The sequence below is a fragment of the Rattus norvegicus genome, chromosome 8, assembly GCF_021556685.1.
Source record: "Rattus norvegicus strain SHRSP/BbbUtx chromosome 8, alternate assembly SHRSP_T2T, whole genome shotgun sequence".
In the NCBI taxonomy this organism is placed as follows: Eukaryota; Metazoa; Chordata; class Mammalia; order Rodentia; family Muridae; genus Rattus; species Rattus norvegicus.
This window is the reverse complement of record NC_141541.1, coordinates 47,039,957-47,059,264: the sequence shown is the minus strand read 5'-3', so window position 1 is coordinate 47,059,264 and position 19,308 is coordinate 47,039,957. Positions and strand designations below refer to the sequence as shown.

General features: G+C 35.1%; 1 protein-coding gene across 1 annotated transcript; it reads left to right on the top strand.

The window, feature by feature from the left end:
- The first annotated feature begins 6,460 nt into the window (after positions 1-6,460).
- Or8g20e (olfactory receptor family 8 subfamily G member 20E) lies at positions 6,461-7,513 on the top strand. Its single transcript, NM_001000518.1, has one exon. It carries the CDS (start codon positions 6,461-6,463, stop codon positions 7,511-7,513), a length of 1,053 nt encoding a protein of 350 aa, NP_001000518.1.
- Positions 7,514-19,308: the final 11,795 nt, after the last annotated feature.

Sequence of the window (19,308 nt, the reverse complement as noted above, 5' to 3'; positions counted from 1 at the left end):
TTGTGTAGAGTTGCTCTGGCAAGCTAGTCCAAGAGAGATCATGTATAAATACCTGATTTTCAGAATTCATTAAATAATGTTAATTAAAGAAATTATTAAAGTATTGTTCAGTTTTTTTTTTGGTTTTCAAACTTTTGAGAATTTTAAAATAAGTAAGTTTGAAAATTTATGGTTCTAATGTAAAATTTGTAGAATTATGTTAACACTGTAAATCAACCCTCTTGTTCTACTGACTATTTTCTATATCATGAGTGTAATTCTGCCTATGAGGAAAGCAGAATAATTTAAGCACATATTCTGTCATATATAAAATATAGATGTATATTACTCTATTTAAGGTGGCAAAATGAAAAACACCAAATTGTGTTTATTGTATTATGTATAATAACTTGACTAGCCAGTAGAACTCTTTTGTTTTGTTGATTTATTCCTTTCTTTATCTATCCATTCATTCATTTTTCAGGACTGGAAATATAATTGGACTATTATCCAATTAGTCTACTATTGTTATTCACAATCATTTTCATATTCTATATTGTTTGTGTAGTATTTCAAATAAAGGAAAGAAGAATAAATGATGTGGCTACAGATCTACAGAGTATTTGCTCAATAGGATTATGTCTAATTTGAGCACAGCATAAAGTTGGACCTCAATGTCTCAGCATATTGCTTATTATTAATGAAATCCATGGGTGATCCCTATTGTGCATAGATGGAAAATATATGCTTAAATCTAGTAAAACATATATATATATATAGAATATAGAATATACACATATATACATGTAAGTATGTGAAATAGTGTGCAATAATAAAAATAAATATAAAATAAGTTGGTAAACAAAAGCCCAACACATATTAAAAACAGAATATGAAAACACATGAAGATAGCTACTACATGTCCAATAAACTCTGATTTGATAACTTTCAATTCTTTTACTATAATTTACATGATATGCAAAACTATTTCTGAAAATTTCAAAAAAATTCATTACTTTCTGTAACTAACCATACTGGTTAAACTAGTCTGTGAACGCATACCTGTTTCACATAATTCCTTTCTATGATAATTAGCTTCAAAGATATTTTGAATTCCTTTAGAACATTATGTCATAAAGTTTCAATCGTGTGTAATATGCTCTGTATTAACTTCTTTGTTTACTATTTTAATGTTTCCAGAATAAATAATAAAGGGTAAGTTATAAAAAGAAAAGTGAATTGGTTAGAATAAAGGACACTTTAATCTTACAAGTCATTTTGATAGTTTAAGATTTTGGATTGTTCTGTTTACTAATTATTTAGTCCTGACAGAACACACTTGATTCTGTAGTCACAATAGTGCCCAAATTCTTTGCATTTAGACCCTTTCATTTTCTCCTGTCTCTCAAATTGTGAAAAAAATCAAGGCAGTATTGGTACTTGGAGAGCCTGGTTATGTCATTGTGATCTCTGTTTTGCATCCAGAGGTACTAAGAAATATAATAAATCTCACATCTATTCACAACTGCTGGATCAGAGTAAGCATTTTCACACACCTTTTCAGTGTTCTACATAATCAAAACCTTTTTAGGTGCCGAAAGTTTAGACATGATATTGAATTATAAGAAAAATAACTTGCCAATAGAGAATTAGCATTGATAATTGCTTACTTTCTCATTAACATTTCTTTAGAATATCGAGAGTCCTTAGGGAAAGTTAATTTCCTGACACCCAACATGTGAAGTATTTAAACTCAGGATAGAACTTGACAATTGTTCAGTTGACTGTGTATTTGAAACTGAATCTGCAGAGGCACAGAGTCCTGGAATAAGATGACTGGAGATGATGAACAGCCTGGAAGGTACTGTAGCCATTTTAGACTAGCTTTGTCTTCTCAAAACTAACTGAAGAATGCTGCATACCTGTTTCTTCCAATTTCTAGATTAGTACCATTGTCAAGCTGCAATTAAAACTTGATATTTAGAATTTTATGAGAAGTAATGTAGTGTGTTTGTCTCACATACTCAAATTAGTATTTTTGACTATAGAGACTGGAGCAATCATTGTCAGAAATCAGGCAGAAATAGCTGAATACCTTCAATCATTCTTCTAAATATTTCCTTATTCATAAAAGAACAACAAAAACAGTAATGAGGCAGACATGAATTACTGATGAGACTGAGAAATAAGTCCAACTAGTTATCTGGTTAGTACTGTAATTTATTCCACCAGAAAGTTCAAGGTTCAGAAATTGCAATATGCTAAGGACATTGTAAAGAGATAAATCCATTTAAAGATTTTGGAGTATCACACCCTGTCAGCAACAGTTTTAGATAGGATGTAAAGTCTATATATATACTTACCAGATAATAAAGAAATAGTGTTTATTGACACTCTTTCAAGTAGAATAAACAGCATTGTAAAATCTGGGTAATGAATTAGTATAGTTAAGGAGCTGTAAGTAGCCAATTGTGTCCATTACAGAGGGAGAGAGTTGTATGTATGAAGAATTTAGGAGGATCAAGAGAGTGAGCAGCTGTGGTTTTACAAATATAGTGGAACGCAATTACTTCTCTAAATCTTTGAAGGTGATTTATTAAGAAACTTAGGGTGCAGTATAGTCCATGAGCTTGAATAAGTAACTTTTTACATTTTAAAAATAAGTAACTGACATAATATTCTTGTATGATTATGAAAATATAACTTTTACACTTTTGGATGTCAAGACTCTCTTATAACATGTTGCTTCCGTGTGAATTATATCACTTTTCAACATTTTCCAGACTTCTATCACCTTCTGTGTTTCATCTTGCCTATGTCCTTTCCTTAGGTAGAATGTTCACAGTGAATGTCAGCCTGAAACTTAGCATAACAGCTTTATGTTAGTGCTTTGTAACTTCATGGAACACAGGAGAAATAGAATGGTGAACAAGGCCTTGGGAGAGATTGCAGCTATGATAAATTATGAACCTATTGGTTCAACGATCAGGCATCATTGTGACCTCTTCACTATATTCCAGTTCAGCAGCCCATGTGCTAAAGAGCCACATCAGAGATCTTTCAGAAATCACTGTGTAATTATGTATTAGGATAATATAAAATTATATAGGATAATTTGCTACATTCTAAGATATGTTTGACACACACAGACTAGCAAATATAAATCTTGCAGTTATACAGTTATACAATACAAAATAGTTTTAAAATTATACAGCAGGAAAAAGAAAATGCAGTTCATTGAAAATAGGGGAGACTCAAGTTTGAAAATTAAAGTAAGAAAACCATAAGTATTTTGGTGCTAACAAGAATTACTGTACATTGCTCAATAATTATTAGAATGGTACTCACAAAGTCACTGGGTACAAGAACAGCTAAACAATACAATAAATGAATGAACAAACAAAATACGTGCATGCAGTGCTTCAAAATAGTCAGTGTCTATTGTGGAATATTTTAATCTTTAATATGCTTTGATAAAATTTTTAAAATGTTTAAAAAGAAATGTTTAAAAACATGTATGTTTTTAGATTTTAAGATTTGTATAGATTTTATTTTAAGGAGAGAAAATGTTTTAATATTCCCATGATGTTAATGACACAATTTTAGCAGTGAGAATGTCTTCCAGTCTAGATATTAATATAGATCACAGATTACAGAGCTCAATAAGTCTGTTGGGTAGTTGCTTCCTCCAGTAGTGACTGTAGTATATTCCAGAAATATAGAAGCTGGCCAATAGTGATGAAACTTAGAGACCAAGCCATACATCTTGATATCTCCATTCTTTGTTCTTGAACTACAGGTGCCTTCAGCAAAGAGGTCATACTATTGAGCTCTGGAGTGTAACCAATATTAATGAGAATAGCCTGAGGATTTTGTATGATTTATGAGATCTTACTAGCTAGCAACTCCTAAAGAGGGACCCATTAACCCAAGATGGTGAATGATTTTAAGGGAACAATGTCATCCAAACAAAAAGAACAGTTTCATATGTGAGCTCGTAGTGATTGTGACATTATATATAGTTGATGTGCAAGCTCAATGTCCCTGAAGTTATTACTTCAAGTCTATTCCAATAATAACATGCTTTTGAATTATATCCACTTGCCTGCCTTAGTAATTTGTTTCATTATAAATGCTAATTAGAATTACCTTCTTTGTGAAATATACAATTGAATATTTGGTTCTTTCTTACTAATGTTTAATAAAGAATGATTAGAGCTGCCAGAATAATTTCACTATTTTTCATGCATAAATGTATCTCCATTTACCCTGGAAGAACCTGAGAAACATATAATTAAAGTGAAGGGAAAATATGTGTTTACACTTATAATATGCTGTCAAGCCAATTTTTCAAATTCTCAAAATCTGTCCCTCTGTCGCATGATCAACTTCTCTGGTACTACAGTTTGAGAGAAAACTGATGTGTCCTCTCTCAGCTGTTATAGAGTGTCAATAACTCCTCTGCTGGGGTGAACTCTGTGAGTAACTCACCTTTATATGCTGGCACATTGTCTGGCTTTGGCTTACATTGTACCTGTGCATGCTGTTACAATCACTGTGAGTCTTACGAGCATCTTCTCTGCTGTGCCTAGATAAATAGTTATGTTTTCTTTATTTGTGTTTGAGTTTCTAAGTAACCTTGGAGTTGAACTCTTCCTGAGCTGCCAATAATTATTCAATGTGGCTTTCAAGTTCTTCTATCTTTCCCGTGTACTTAAATCTGTGAACTTAATTGAGATTTATGTTTTTATGTATGCAAGACTTAAATGTCTGCATTTCAAAATATTTTACCATTCTAGTTTTCAATTACTAAGCTCTAATCAGTTTTGTGTACAAAGTTAATAATTGATTCACAATTCAATAGGATAAAGGATAATAATTATGCTTTCCCCTAACTAATGTATTTCTGCATTGGAATTCTGTTTTAGTTCAAAAAATATAAATGGAAAAGGGAGAACTGAGTTGTGTCTCTTTTTTTCTAATTTTAATATACAGGAATACCCCATTTTTCATTTGAGAGAAATTAATATAAACGAACAACACAAAATCATGTTGCAGATTTTCTGTGTGATAAGTTGCCTGAAATATTTATCTATACTTTATACTGCCTTAAATACTGTAAACATGGTGTTTCGAGAATCAAGTACTGGATAGATGATGCTGCTACGTTTAAGCTCTGGTCACATGGCATTACTAGGATTAAGTACTGGACATAGTTTCCTACTAGGATTAAGTAGAGGACACCAGTTTACTGTACTTAATACAGTGGCTTCTTGAGTTATAAATCAATTTTCACATTTGGGATTATAAAGACTTTATATATGTTAAGAATTAGAAAAAAAGAGTATGTCTAAAAACAAGAGTTTTGTAGATCCCTTAGAGCTAATAAATTTTGAAAAATCATTCACTGTTTTTAGGGGAAAACTTACTTCTACATTAAAGTCTTATAATTTTGCTACTACTACACACTCTATAAATCTTAATTTTGAGATCTTGTGATGCAATGATGAAAAATTTTAAAACTGGAATTCAGTGATAGTTTTTTATGTGAAGTGCAATTTTAACTGCTATCTTTAAAATTAATAATAAGAGATAAATTTCATTTATCTGAACTGACCCAGTTTAGGTAATTATACACACGAAGAAGGAGTACTAAAGCAGAAATAATTCATATAGTTATGTTGTACACATGAAAAAAAATAATATTGCTCATTGCCTTGGTGCTAATCCTGTCCCTGAAGTGGAGCAAATTGCTTACTCAGTTCACTCCATGTGAACCTGCTGCCCAATTTAACTGGTGAAATAAAGGCTATAACTGTGATTGGGCAGTGGATGGGAAAAACAGGCCAGAAGTTTTAGAGAAAAGAGAAGTGATAATGTGAAGGAGGGCAGAAGGAGAAGATGATGGAGGAAGACAAGTCCGAAGGTAGAGCAGACACACATGGCCTGAAGGAGCAGCAAGCAGCTAGGGATTTCATAGTTGGGCAGTAGAGAAGGGTAGTGGTATAACGACCAATGTATGTGTGCATTTTGTAAATATATTAATTGAATTGTGTGTTTTTTGCATGGGAATATTGGGGTTTGAGATTTAGCAATGCAAATTTGGCTGGCATAAATACAAACATCTCTATGGATTTTCCTTCATGGGGCTAAAGAGAGCTGAGTGAGACCAGAGAGGTTATTGTTGTTCTGAAGACCAGCCATGGGGATGGATGGCCTGAGGAAAGGGAGTAGACCAGACCTTTTCAGGAAAAGCTGGATTGGTTAGCATAGCAAGCCAGCCTTGGGAATCAGAGCCAGACAGCTGCTTGAAGCTAGCTGTGGGGGCTGGGAAAGATCACCACAGCTAGCACCCAACCAGAGAAAGCATCAGTTTTTTTTTTTTTTTGTTGTTGTTGTTTTAGATTTTTTTCTTAATTTTATGCTACATACTAAAATCACTCTAACAGGTTTATGACTGTTTTACTCCTTCAGGGTAAAAATGGAGGATATGGCAGCAGGAAACCATTGCATAGTGACTGAGTTCTTCTTGGATGGGCTCTCAAAAAAGTCAGAACTTCAGCTGCCCCTCTTCCTCCTCTTCACAGGAATCTATCTGATCACTGTAGCAGGGAACTTGGGCATGATCACACTGATTCTTCTCAGTTCCCACCTGCACACACCCATGTATTATTTCCTCAGCAGTCTGTCCTTCATTGACTTCTGTCAGTCCACAGTTGTTACCCCTAAAATGCTGATGAGCTTTTTGACAGAGAAGAACATCATCTCCTACCCTGGATGCTTGGCTCAGCTCTACTTTGCTGTCATCTTTGGAACTGCAGAATGCTACACGTTAGCTGCAATGGCGTATGACCGCTATGTTGCTATATGTAACCCGCTGCTTTATAATGCAACCATGTCTTTTCAGATTTACTGTTCTCTGATTTCAGGCGTATATATCTTTGCTGTATTCTGTGCATCAGTAAACTTGGGCTTCATGCTTAGGATTCAGTTCTGCAAATTAGATGTCATTAACCACTATTTCTGTGATGTTCTTCCCCTTTTTCAGCTTGCATGCTCTAATACCTATATCAATGAAATGTTGATTTTATTTTTTGGAATACTGAATATCTTTGTCCCACTGCTGACTGTTATTATTTCCTACATCTTCATCATAGCCAGCATCCTCCGCATTCGCACCACTGAGGGCAGATCTAAAGCCTTCAGCACTTGCAGTTCCCACATCTTGGCTGTTGCTGTCTTCTTTGGATCACTAGCATTCATGTACCTTCAGCCATCATCAGTCAGTTCCATGGATCAAGGGAAAGTGTCCTCTGTGTTTTATACTACTGTCGTACCCATGCTGAATCCTTTGATCTACAGCCTGAGGAATAAGGATGTCAGTGTTGCATTGAAGAAAATACTTTGGAGGAAAAAATATGTAAGCATACGTAGTGTGAAGATTACTTATTCGACCAAAAAATTTAAAAACACATATATTGGATTGATAATGTTTATTTCATCCTACTTTACATTATTACTAGTAATTTGGTAGGAACTGTGGTATGATTTACTATTACAGATTTCAACTTTAATTTTAAGCATCTAATATCTCATATACTTCTCATAATCAGCAAGTAAAACAAATAGTAAGGAGTACATGGATATTCATGCCCACAGTTGATTGTCCATCATGTTATATACGTACATATTTTTCAGCATGTTTGATACAAATTACTTTTAAAATGATAAATGTTAATTACAACAAAATGATTCTTACTTCATTTTTGAGAATTTTATTTGTAAGGGCTATAATTACATCTCTTTCCTCATCTCTCTCCAATCACTGCCATGATTCCCCTGTTCTCCATCTTAAATTAATGGCATCTTTTCCTTTCAGTCATATTTACACATAGAAAGTCTGACTCTGTTCTCAGTAATCATTAATATTTTTATTTCTCCATCAGAGAATGGAGTCCTTGATTTACTGTTTCGTATGGTAATGTCATGCGGTATCATTTTTGCTTAATTCTTAGGAAACTATACTGTTGAAGTCTCCTGACAGGCTTAGAAATTAAAATACTACCACAGTCTTCCATGTACTCTGGTTATTAGAATATTCTTTTATTCTCTTCCAAAATGTTCCTCAAGGTTAAAGCAGGGTGGTTATATTTTATGTGGATGAATTGTGGCTGTTACCCCACCATCATTTGTTTCCTCTCTATAGACAATTCTGGAATCCTCTTCAAGTGCTGTAAAGAGAGTCACATTTCTGGGTGTGCCACAATGAACACTGCGTATGCAGTTAGAGATTATACTAGTTTGGATAGTTGTCACTATTAGATTCTCCTCTAAGTTTCATATTCTCAACAGAAACACATAGTTGCCTATGTTTATAAAACTAGGCATTAATTTCCCCTAATGATTAGGATTAAAGAACTCTTTGGTAGTTACTGGTTATTGTCAAAATCAAGTCTCTTGGTCATAGCCCAAACAGTGGAATGGCAGGATCCTATGGTACAAAATTTATTTATTTATTTATTTATTTATTTATTTATTTATTTATTTATTATTTATTTATTTATTTATTATTTATTTATTTATTTAATCACTCATTTGCATACATATTTTATTTCCTAGTTACATATCCACATATCATCTGTAGATTAGTTATGTTTTGTATTATTGATTATTCCTGCTGTAGTAATTTGAAATCTCAGAGTTGAATTTTTTGCTTTTTTATTGGTTTATTAGTTCAGTTTTTTTAATTTGATGGTTCTGGGATGTTCCTAATGACATTCAGGTGTTATTGCTCATGTGTTAAACCTTTCAAAAAACATTCCTGTATGTAAAAGTAACTGCTATTTGCTGGAAGTAATTGTTTTATCTAAAACTTACTGGCTCCATATTCTACCTAAGCCTAGTCCTAGAAGATTGTAGCCTCAGTACAATCTTATCTTAGCCTAGAAGAGACTTTCCTTCTAAATAAATTCATTCTTTCTTGCTCTTTCTGAACTCTGAATGGGTTAAATCAGCCGTCTGGCTAAAATCTGCTCTCCAAGCTCATTGATTAAAAATGGCTTATTTCAGTTCTGACTGATTTTACACTTGGCCTCCAACTATCTAACAATCTATTCTAATCTGACTCCTTTTCAATACATCTCTGTTCTGTCATCACCTGTGTTTAGCTTGTTCTATCATCAATCTGCCTCTGCCTCTGTAAAATTACTCTAGACAAACTCTCTCTCTCTCTCTCTCTCTCTCTCTCTCTCTCTCTCTCTCTCTCTCTCTCTCTCTCTCTGTATCCCTGTGCATGTGTCTGTATGTCTGTGAACTATTCTCTCTTAAGGGACTTTTCTTCTTTCCTCTCTGTTCCCAGGAGAGTTGGGTATGTCCTATTCTGTCAAATTTTTCTCTGAGTTGTCACTTAATATGCTATTTAACTAGACATTGCTTTCTAAAAATCTGTGCTTCCTTTTTCAAACTAACTTCAAATTAATTGTTTCAAAAGATGAAAATGACCTGAACATTGATTCTTTCCAACATTTGAAGACTGAGTATTAAAAAATTATCAGTCTGGTGCTAGAGCTATGGCTGAGCAGTTAAGAGCACGGACTGCTCATTCAGAGGTCCTGAGTTCCATTCCCAGCTACCACATGGTGACTCACAACCATTTGTAATTGGATTTAATGCCCTCTTCTGGTATGTGTGAAGGCAGCAACAGTGTACTCAAAAAATAAATAAACCTTCAAAAAAGTTGTGTAATACTGGTGTGTCTGTATTTTATTCAGTGTAGCCATGCTGTTGGACTGGAAACTCTCTGTACACATAGACGCTGCTAAAGATATATTTCCACTGAAATTCTGAATACAGTAACTGAAGGTAAATGTTATTCATCACAATGATAGTAGCAAATGAGACTTACTCTAAGATTTCAGTACATCAATTCAATTATAACTTGTGAATCTATAGCTAACTTGGGATGATTTTCTCTTGTGTTTTTTGTCTTCTTGCTTTTTCATAGATCTTTATTTTTCTTTTATGTCTATACTTGGAGCTTCAGCAATACCTTGGGTTAGTGTTTCAGTAGCTTTTCATAATGACAATAACAGTTCTCAGTCTTGTGCCAAGTCTGGAAGGTCTGACCAATTAAACTGAGTGTAAAGAATGGCGTGTGGTGACTGGGGGATTTTTATAAAGCAGTTTCACTTCCCAATGCTTCTTTTTCCTGTGACATTATCTCTTTTTTGTTGTTGTTGTTTTTGTTTTATTTATCTAGATTTTTCCCATTATCCTGTATGTAGCATTGTAAATTTCTAATAATTATTGTCTTTTGTCTATCTTTGAACATAGATTGTTACATCTCACAGAAACTCCTCTTCCCTGCATCTTGCAAAGGCAGCTTCTAATTTACCATATTAGCTGAAAGCAGTCCATCATCGTTATATTTTCTCTCCTACAAAATGTAAGCATAGGAAAATGATTGGAGTCTAATGAATGTAAATCAAATGCTTTGCAGTTCAATTCTCAATGGAATAATCATATTCATCTGAGGATTCAGCAGAATGTTTACTCTCCTTGCTTCCGTTGCCATTCTGGTATTGTGGAAATATACAATAACTACCCATCAAAATCTTCATAAAGCATACATGTCCTCTCTAGCCCATATGCTCACTACTCCATTTATTTCCAAACCCAGTTGCAAAAGCTTTCTCCTATAGGCACAAAGGTCACAGCAATACAACCTGAATATGGTACTTACTTTTGGTGCTTGTCAGAATTTATCCATTATGAATACAGTACCCATGAGAATGCATCAAAGAGAAAGTGTTTATTTTGTTTGTCTTTGTTTGATTGTTTTGATGCTTTTTGTTTGTTTGGTTTTATCACAAGTCATAAAGTTCAGCTTACTAAGTTGGCTCCATTTATAGCTGGACTCATCATATGTGCTGATTTTAGAAGAATAATGTCTGGTCATGGTGAACCACTTTTAATACTTGGACCCTACCTACATCATATGGTTTCCATCATCTCCCAAATTGAGAACACACTGTCAGAACCATGAATTGATCATGTGAATTAGGAACAGTATATATAGTAAATGGTTTTGTGTATACATACTAATTAGAAAATTGCTTATGTATTGTTGGAGAATGCTTTCAAAGTCTCATAGATGAATTTTCTTCATATTACTTAAAATATGAAGTAAATCTTTTATCATAATGAAGGCAGAAAATACTTTGTGAAATTGTTATCTTTGAAATACTTATGTATACACAAAAAACTATTAAAAAGTATTTGGAAGAATATACAATAAGTCCTATTGTTTTCTGTGATTATAATAAGCAACGAATGATAGGAAAACCAACCAGAGCTTCCAGGGACTAAACCACGACCCAAAGACTATACATGGACTGACCCTGGGCTCCAACCTCATTGGTAGCAATGAATAGCCTAGTAAGAGCACCAGTGGAAGGGGAAGCCCTTGGTCCTGCTAAGACTGAACCCCCAGTGAATGTGATTGTTGGGAGGAGGGTGGTAATGGAGGGAGGATGGGGAGGGGAACACCTATATAGAAGGGGAGGGAGAGGGGTTAGGGGGATGTTGGCCCGGAAACCGGGAAAGGGACTAACAATGGAAATGTAAATAAGAAATACTCAAGTTAATAAAGAAAAAAACAAGGAAAAAACTAAAAAAAGGAAATATTAATGTAAAAATTATATTGATTCTGAAGTAGTGTGTTATGACACAGAATAAAACAAGTGACACCGAGGAAGGAGTAGCAATATAAAGAAGATAAGAAATGATATATAGGAGTTTTCATATACTATTGTAAAAGAAATGGTTTGTCAAATGTTTCAATAATACACAATAAAATTCAGGTTCTTTCCTAGAGTCTATTACCTATTTACAGATTGGTCTTGGTGCCATATATATGTTGCATCTTTTGAGGTAGGCCTTAAGTCTAATAAGGAAGCAGTTGGTGTTCCTGACATTTTCATGCATTATTGAACCAATGGATATCTCAGTCTAGTCTAGTAGTATTTGTTGTTATTATATCTAATCAGGATCACAACGAGATAAGATGTGATAGCATGCATAGAATTTTTGAAAGCTCAACCTTGGTGAAAAATTGAAACAGAGATCAGACATAGCATGAAGTCATACCTACAGCTAAGAAGCTAAATAAACTGATGGCTTTTAAGAAATGAAGGATCACATTTTTTAAATATTTAGGTCCTTATAAATCAAACATGCTCCAGGAGAACACCACACAGACAAGAGTGTATAGGCCTGAAGAACTGGGCATTACAGAAGGGGAGAAAAAGGAAGGCAGAAAGTTATGTGAATAGGAAAGGCAAATCCTGCAAAGAGAGGATAGAAAATATGAATATCATAAAAGCTTGATGTATGAACTTTTCAAGGAAATGAGTATCAAAGACTTATACTTTATCATTTTTTAGTTATATATGAGGTAAATGAAAATTACTTTTGTTTAATCCTAAGTTAAAATCTTCTAAAAAAGTAATTCTCTGACTTTGTCATATTACCTAAGTACATGTGGTAGATGTCAATAAAGATCAAAACAATCAAAATAACATAACATACACTATTTATTTCTGCAGGTTATTGCTGTTTTTTAACCAGAATTTACCTAGGTTCTACCATTTGCTTATGTCACTAACATTTCAGAAAATCCACTGCTTTAATATCTTGACAACATGTCTCATATAGTTTTATTAAATTTCTATTGTAAAGAGAAGAAATAATTTAATACCTGATTATATTGCAGAATTGGAAATCAGAGGATAAAATGGAATTTCCTTTGTTGATTTTACTGAGGTAAAACACAAGGGAGGCGATTCTAGCTGGAGGTCATTATCAATATTCTTTTGAAACAGACTCATATCTACACAGTATATTAAATTTTCAAATCAACCAACCATGAAGTAGCAATAAGTGGCTTACCAACTTTATAGCACCATAGACGACTGACTTAAATATTGTTTTCCATATCCCTCCTCAAACTCTTCAAGCTAATTTCTTTTTAATCCAGAAAGAAGGGAAAAGAGAAATATTCCACTCAGAGAAAGAGGGTTATGTTTGAATAGAAGTTCTCATCTCTTACAACCTGAGACTAGCCTACTCTGTTTTTATATCTGATTTCAGTAGAAACATATGGGCAACTGTTGCAGTAAATATTTGAATGTTTGGTCACACCAAGAACCGTGCCATGCTACCTCCTGTTACTCTCTGTCTTTGGTGGTCTCTCTGCCTCGATAGGAGCACCACATTGGTTTTGGCTACTCTCTGACCCCAGTAGCTGCTGAGCATTAAAGGATACTCTTTTGACTCTTCTCTGTGAACTCTGTTCACATTCCAGCATCTGCTCCCTGTGGTTATAGTCACAACTCCTAGTAACCCATGAAAATCAAAACTCAATAAGCTTATAATGTATCAATCAGATTTATATTAGTAAATTCTCACTCCACAAAAATCCACACAATAAAATCACAACCAATTGATATTGATATAAACTGCACATCTAGATAAGACAAATTGTCTTATAAAAATTCATCCCTTATGAAATATTCATAGCTACCTACGGCCACTTAAAGTCACACAAATCTGGGTTGTCCTTCTCTGCCTTCATCTTGGTTTGTCTCCTAGCTTCTCATCTCTCCTGCCTTACAAAACCCCTGCCCCTACCTTTCTTTTTCACTGCCCTCATAGGCTTTGCCTTATGTTGTGTCTGCCCTCACCTGCATATAAACATCAATCCACAAGAAATTATTTGTTTAGAATCACTTTTATTTTAGGATCTATATACATATAAGTTTACAGCTTTTGTGCATCTTGCTCTATATCTCAGTAGTATAGCAAGAAAACAATTCTGATATTTACTTATTTTATGTCAAGCCATGTTGGTTTACAGTCGTTTTGACATACTTGTTGAATATTTTTAGTTACTTGTGAAATGCATTGGGCAAATTCTCTACATGAAATTTAGTGTAAGAATTATTACATGATTTATAATGATATGTATATAAGTAAGTAATATATAACAAAATGTAAATTTAAAACTTAGATGATGAAGAAATTTATAAACATACTAAAATAATATGCAATGATAAAGTAAAGTTTAAGGAAAGAATATAAATAATGATAGTGGTTCTGTTTAACTTACCTTTCTATAAAAGTCGTGTCATTTGCTTGGGAAAATGTTTTCAAGTCCAAGTGGATCAAGTACTTCCACATAAAACCAGATATGCTGAATCTAATAGAAGGGAAAGTGGGAAAGAGCCTTGAACACATTTGCTCAAGGGAAAATATCCAGAACAGAACACCAATGGCTCAGGCTCTGAGATCAACAATTGACAAAAAAATGGGATCTTATAAAACCGAAAACCTTCTGTAAATTAAAGGAACCTGTCAAAAGAACAAAATAGAAAATATAAAAAGTAGGGTTGGTAAAGAATATATCTGATAGAGTGTGTTGATCTGTGTCTACTCTGCTGTTGGAGTTTGACTTCATTACCCCAGGATACTGACTGTCTGGACTCAGTGCCAGGCTGTAGGGAAGCACCTAGACATATTCTGGGTGTAGCAAATATCAGTCTAAGATAGGGGAAATCTGGAGCTGCTTCAGGAGCTTCCTTGCCTGAAATGAAGCTTGAGACATGGGGTTTTCTGACTCTTGGACATCCAGCTGCCTCTGGGAGTTATGGAAGAGCAGAGAACCAAGTCAGGGGTCCACAGGCTGGGGACAGCATTTAGCCTGGTCTGAGGACAGGGATGTGAATAGTGGTTCTGGTCAGTAGGAGTCTCTCGATTGATTCATTCTTAGATTCAGCTTACAAGAATTTTATTTAGTATTTTTACATCAATATTCCTGAAAGAAATTGGTCTGAAGTTCTCTTAACTTGAGGAGTCTTTGTGTGATTTAGGTTTCAGTGTAACTGACTCCATAGAACATATTGGTAGTGTTCCTTCTGTTGCTATTTTATGCAATCATTTGAGAAATAGTGGTATTAATCAGTTCTTCTTTGAAGGTCTGAAGAATTCTGCACTAAAATCATTTGGTCCTGGTTGGGAGACTTGTAATGGCTGCATCTGTGGAGGCTAGATGACCCAGCCTTGGGGAATGCTAGGGTCTTATGGTGGAAGGAGTTTGGGAGCACCCTCATAGAAGCAGGGGTGATGGGTAGAGGATAAAGGTTTTAACTAGGAAAGGGGATAACATTTGAAATGTAAATAAATAACCAATAAAATTTTAAAAAGAATTAAGAAGTCATCAATTTGTCTATATAGCATCTCTGCAAAACAGTACATCTTCTAAAATTTGCAGGTATCTGCTCAAAAGGGTTAGCTAACACATAGTGTTTTTCATACAATTACAGGAAAAGCATATTAAAATTTCCTAAAAAAATCTGTTGGGCCTTGCCTACTGGAGTTCTGTTATAGACATTAATCTAAGGCAGTCACCTCAGGAAGACCACCTGCTAATTATTAGTTTGTCCTATGATGGCTCCTAATTGATTGTCCATAGCTTTGTGGGTGCTACCTTAGTGGTGGTTGTGGCTAGAAGAGCAAAGAGGCCATCTACAGGAGAATTAAGTTGAACCTCTGTAGTAGAATGCCACCTCCATTACTTCCCCCTGCATGTCCTTGTTGAAAGAGTTAGTCCATGAGCCTTAACAATTCATTGATAGTTCATGGCAGATTATGGATGTACAATGTACCCTTCCCACATCTCAGGGTAGGCCTGAGATTACATACCTTTTGTAAGGAGGAATATCTGGGAAGGGAATCTTATTGGCTAAGCTCTTCAGGCCTCCAGTAACTCATTAGGATGGAGAACTCTGTTTTCTGACTACATGGCTATAGGACACATTTCTTTTATTTGAAGTGCATGCCTGTGTTTCAAGTCAAGGGTCTGACAGGGAGCTGGCAGTCCCCTAAGCCTCAGGTATATGACCACCACATCTCCAGGTCTCAACATTTTCTATCTAACCAAATTTCCTGGCATTGTTTTAAATTGCACAAGAGAGATAATATTCAAGATATACAAAGAATTCAAGAAGGTATACTTCAGAAAACTGAATAACCCAATTAAAAATTGGGGTATACCTCCATTAGAAAGTGGCCAAGGGAGGATGGGAACCCATCTACCTTCAAACTTTTTGACCTAGAGTTATTTCTGTACAAAAGGAATGCAGGGACAAACATGGAACAGAAACTGAAGTAAAGGCCATCAGGTGACCAGCTCATTCCATGGGCTGGCACCAATCTCTGACACTATTATTAATGCCATGTTGTGCTTGCAGACAGGAGTCTAGCATCTCCTCTAGAGGCTCTATCAGTAGCTGACTGAGACAAGTGCAGATACACCTGATCATTGGACTGAAGTTAGAACTGATATAGAAGAGTCAAGGCAAGAATTGAAGGAGCTGAAGTTGAGGGAAACCCCATAGGAGGAATAGAAAGAACAACAGTATTAACTAATCCAGAACCCGCAGAGCTTCTGGAGTCTAAACCACCAAAGAAAGAGTATCCATTTGCTAGTCTGTGGCCCCCCAAGCACATAGGTAGCAAAGCACTGCCGTGTAGACCTCAATGAGAGAGGAGGCCCTCTTCGAGGCAAAGGAGAGGGAGGATGGGATGATGGACTCTGGGAGAGGCAACCAGGAAGAGAGGTAAAATTTGGAATGCAAATAAATAAAATAATGTAATAGAATGATTTCCTTTTATATTATTAACTGCAATTGCACTATTTTTATTTCCTCCTCAAAATAATATAATTCTCCTTGCTCTTTTTCAAATCTATGACCTTTTTTTCATTAATTGTTCTTGCCCATATATATAATATACATACATACACACACACAAATACACACACACACATTTGATTTATAATTCTCCAAATAAGATTTATTGGCACAGCCTCACCCTCACGATTATGGACCAATATCTTAATAGCTGCATTTAAGCAGGAACTTTCCAAACCTATCCGTGCCTAATGCTTGCCTAACATTCTGAGGGGCAGACAATCTACATTTATCTTTGTATGCTGATGACCTACAAGAAAAAAAAAGAAAATGTATTCCTACATTTTAAAGTATGTTTTGATATAATCCCATATTAATATTCTAAAACATCCTTTGAATCACTACAGTTCATTATTTCTGATAATGCCATACTAATTTCCTTTTTACCATCTTTTGTTATTTTGAGTTGTATTCTAATTGCATTTCTCCTTTACCTTTCCTCTCTCCTACTTATCCTTCCATACTATCCTCCAAATTCATGACCATGTTTTCTTAGTAGTTATTGTATGCATCTATGTATTTATTGATAAATATATATTCCTAAGTATTATAGTAGTTCTTATACCACAATTCACCAGTGATAGAATTATTTTAGAAACAGAACTAGGGGATAATATCTTTACATATTAAGATAAGATGTTTTTACTGTTCCTGTCATGGTGAGATACAGTCCTCTATAATTCCCTAAAACATTGAACATCCTATGCAATAAATTATTTATTACTCTCAGACTACTTAACTGTATTGTATTCTTATTGTGTTGGAAAGTAAATATTGAATAGTTCAAAAATTATGTGTTTATTATTATAAGTAAAGGCTAAATTAGCAGGTGACTCATCCCTGGAGCTGGATGTTACTCCATGTTTCAGCAGTCATTTAGTCATTGATGAGCATTAGCTTGTTGTCCAAGTCTGTGCTTCCTCACCCCAGGAGTAGTGTCCCACAGCTTCCAATAGGCTGACACCCTTCTAGGTGGTGGCATTGGTTAAATGCAGTCAACTTCTCTACATCCTGCTTCCCAGAGTAGTCCAAGCCCCATGTTGGAGTAGATATTGGACCCCACTAAACCTACACCTACAATATTCATAAGCCATCATCATATTCTAATGTTGACTATTTCTTTATCATTTCAAGAAAAGTCCTAGGAACTTTACCAACAGTACAGCAGTATTTCATTTTTCTTAGACTTTAGTATGTAATAATAGTTGCTCTCTGTTTCTATAGATTTGATTATTGGAAGTGCTTGCTATAACAAGCCTCCAAGCAGCTAATACACTCCCCTCTGGATATTCCTGCATTATTGCTTACTAAAATGTCTATTCCACTTTGGGTGACCCAGACCCAGACATGCAGGCTTCTGTGAATGAATTCCCCAGCGCCTAAATGAAGGCTATGTTCACTGTCCAGCATCACTCAGGCATGGACTCAACTCTTTTGAAAGCCATGATGGCTCTCCTTCCTCTACTTGTCATTTCCTTGCCCAGGAATTATAAAGTCCTGCCTCTGTCTACCTGCACAGACATTGGCTGGTGGCAACTTTATTTACCAGTCAAAACTAACTAGGAGCAGGGTCCCTCAGTATCTTACATGCAGACATGAGGGGTCTTGTGTAATTTTGGAAACCAAATCCACAACCCACTCCAAGTCTTGAAATTCTATAAAGGAGCATCCAACCAAAACCATTCAACAATTTAATGATGTACTTACAACATTTTTTGTAGAAACAGAAAAATAATCTTAAAATTCCTAAGGAAGGATAAAGGATGCCAGATAACTAAAACAATCCTAATGAAACAGATAATACAAGAGAGAAAGCCAAATCTGGGTTTAAGTTACACCACAATCTAAGAGAAAAAAAAAGGAACATTTCATTTTATGTGCAAAAATTTTGAAAATTACATTAGCTTTTATAAGAATCTGGCATTGTATAATTTGCTTTCTTGTTATTGACTTCTTTCTATTATTGTTATTATTATTTACTTCATTCCTGCAGTTGCCCCCTCTTTTCCTCCCATTTCTGAGAGGATGAAGACCCTCTTGGGTAACCAAAACCCAAGCACATCAAGTCTCTGCAGGGCTAGGCACATATTCTGCACTGAGGCCAGACAAGGCAACCCAGCTGGAAGAACATGTTCTGAAGACAGGCAAGAGCTTTAGGGATAGCCTCCTCCCTAGTGGTGCAGAAACCATATGAAGACTAAGCTAAATATTTGCATCTATCATGCTGTGGGGAGTGGGTCCTGTCCATGCATGCTCTTTCATTGTTGGTTCAATCTCTGAAAGCCCCCAAGGTTCCAGGTTAGTTAAAACTGCTGTCCTTTCTGTAGATTTTCTATCCCCTTTAAGGCCCTCAAACTTTCCCTCAACTCTATCAGAAGAGACCCATACTACATCAAGTGTTTGAGTGTGCGTCTCCACAGTGTCTGAAGCAGCTCCAGAATGGAACCTCTCAAAGAAATGCAAACATAACAAAATAACATTAATAGTGTCAGGGATTGGTGATTGCCTTGTTATGGGTCTA

Excerpts from the sequence above, each read along its gene's own strand:
- Or8g20e (NM_001000518.1), top strand. The coding sequence starts at position 6,461 with ATGGAGGATATGGCAGCAGGAAACCATTGCATAGTGACTGAGTTCTTC.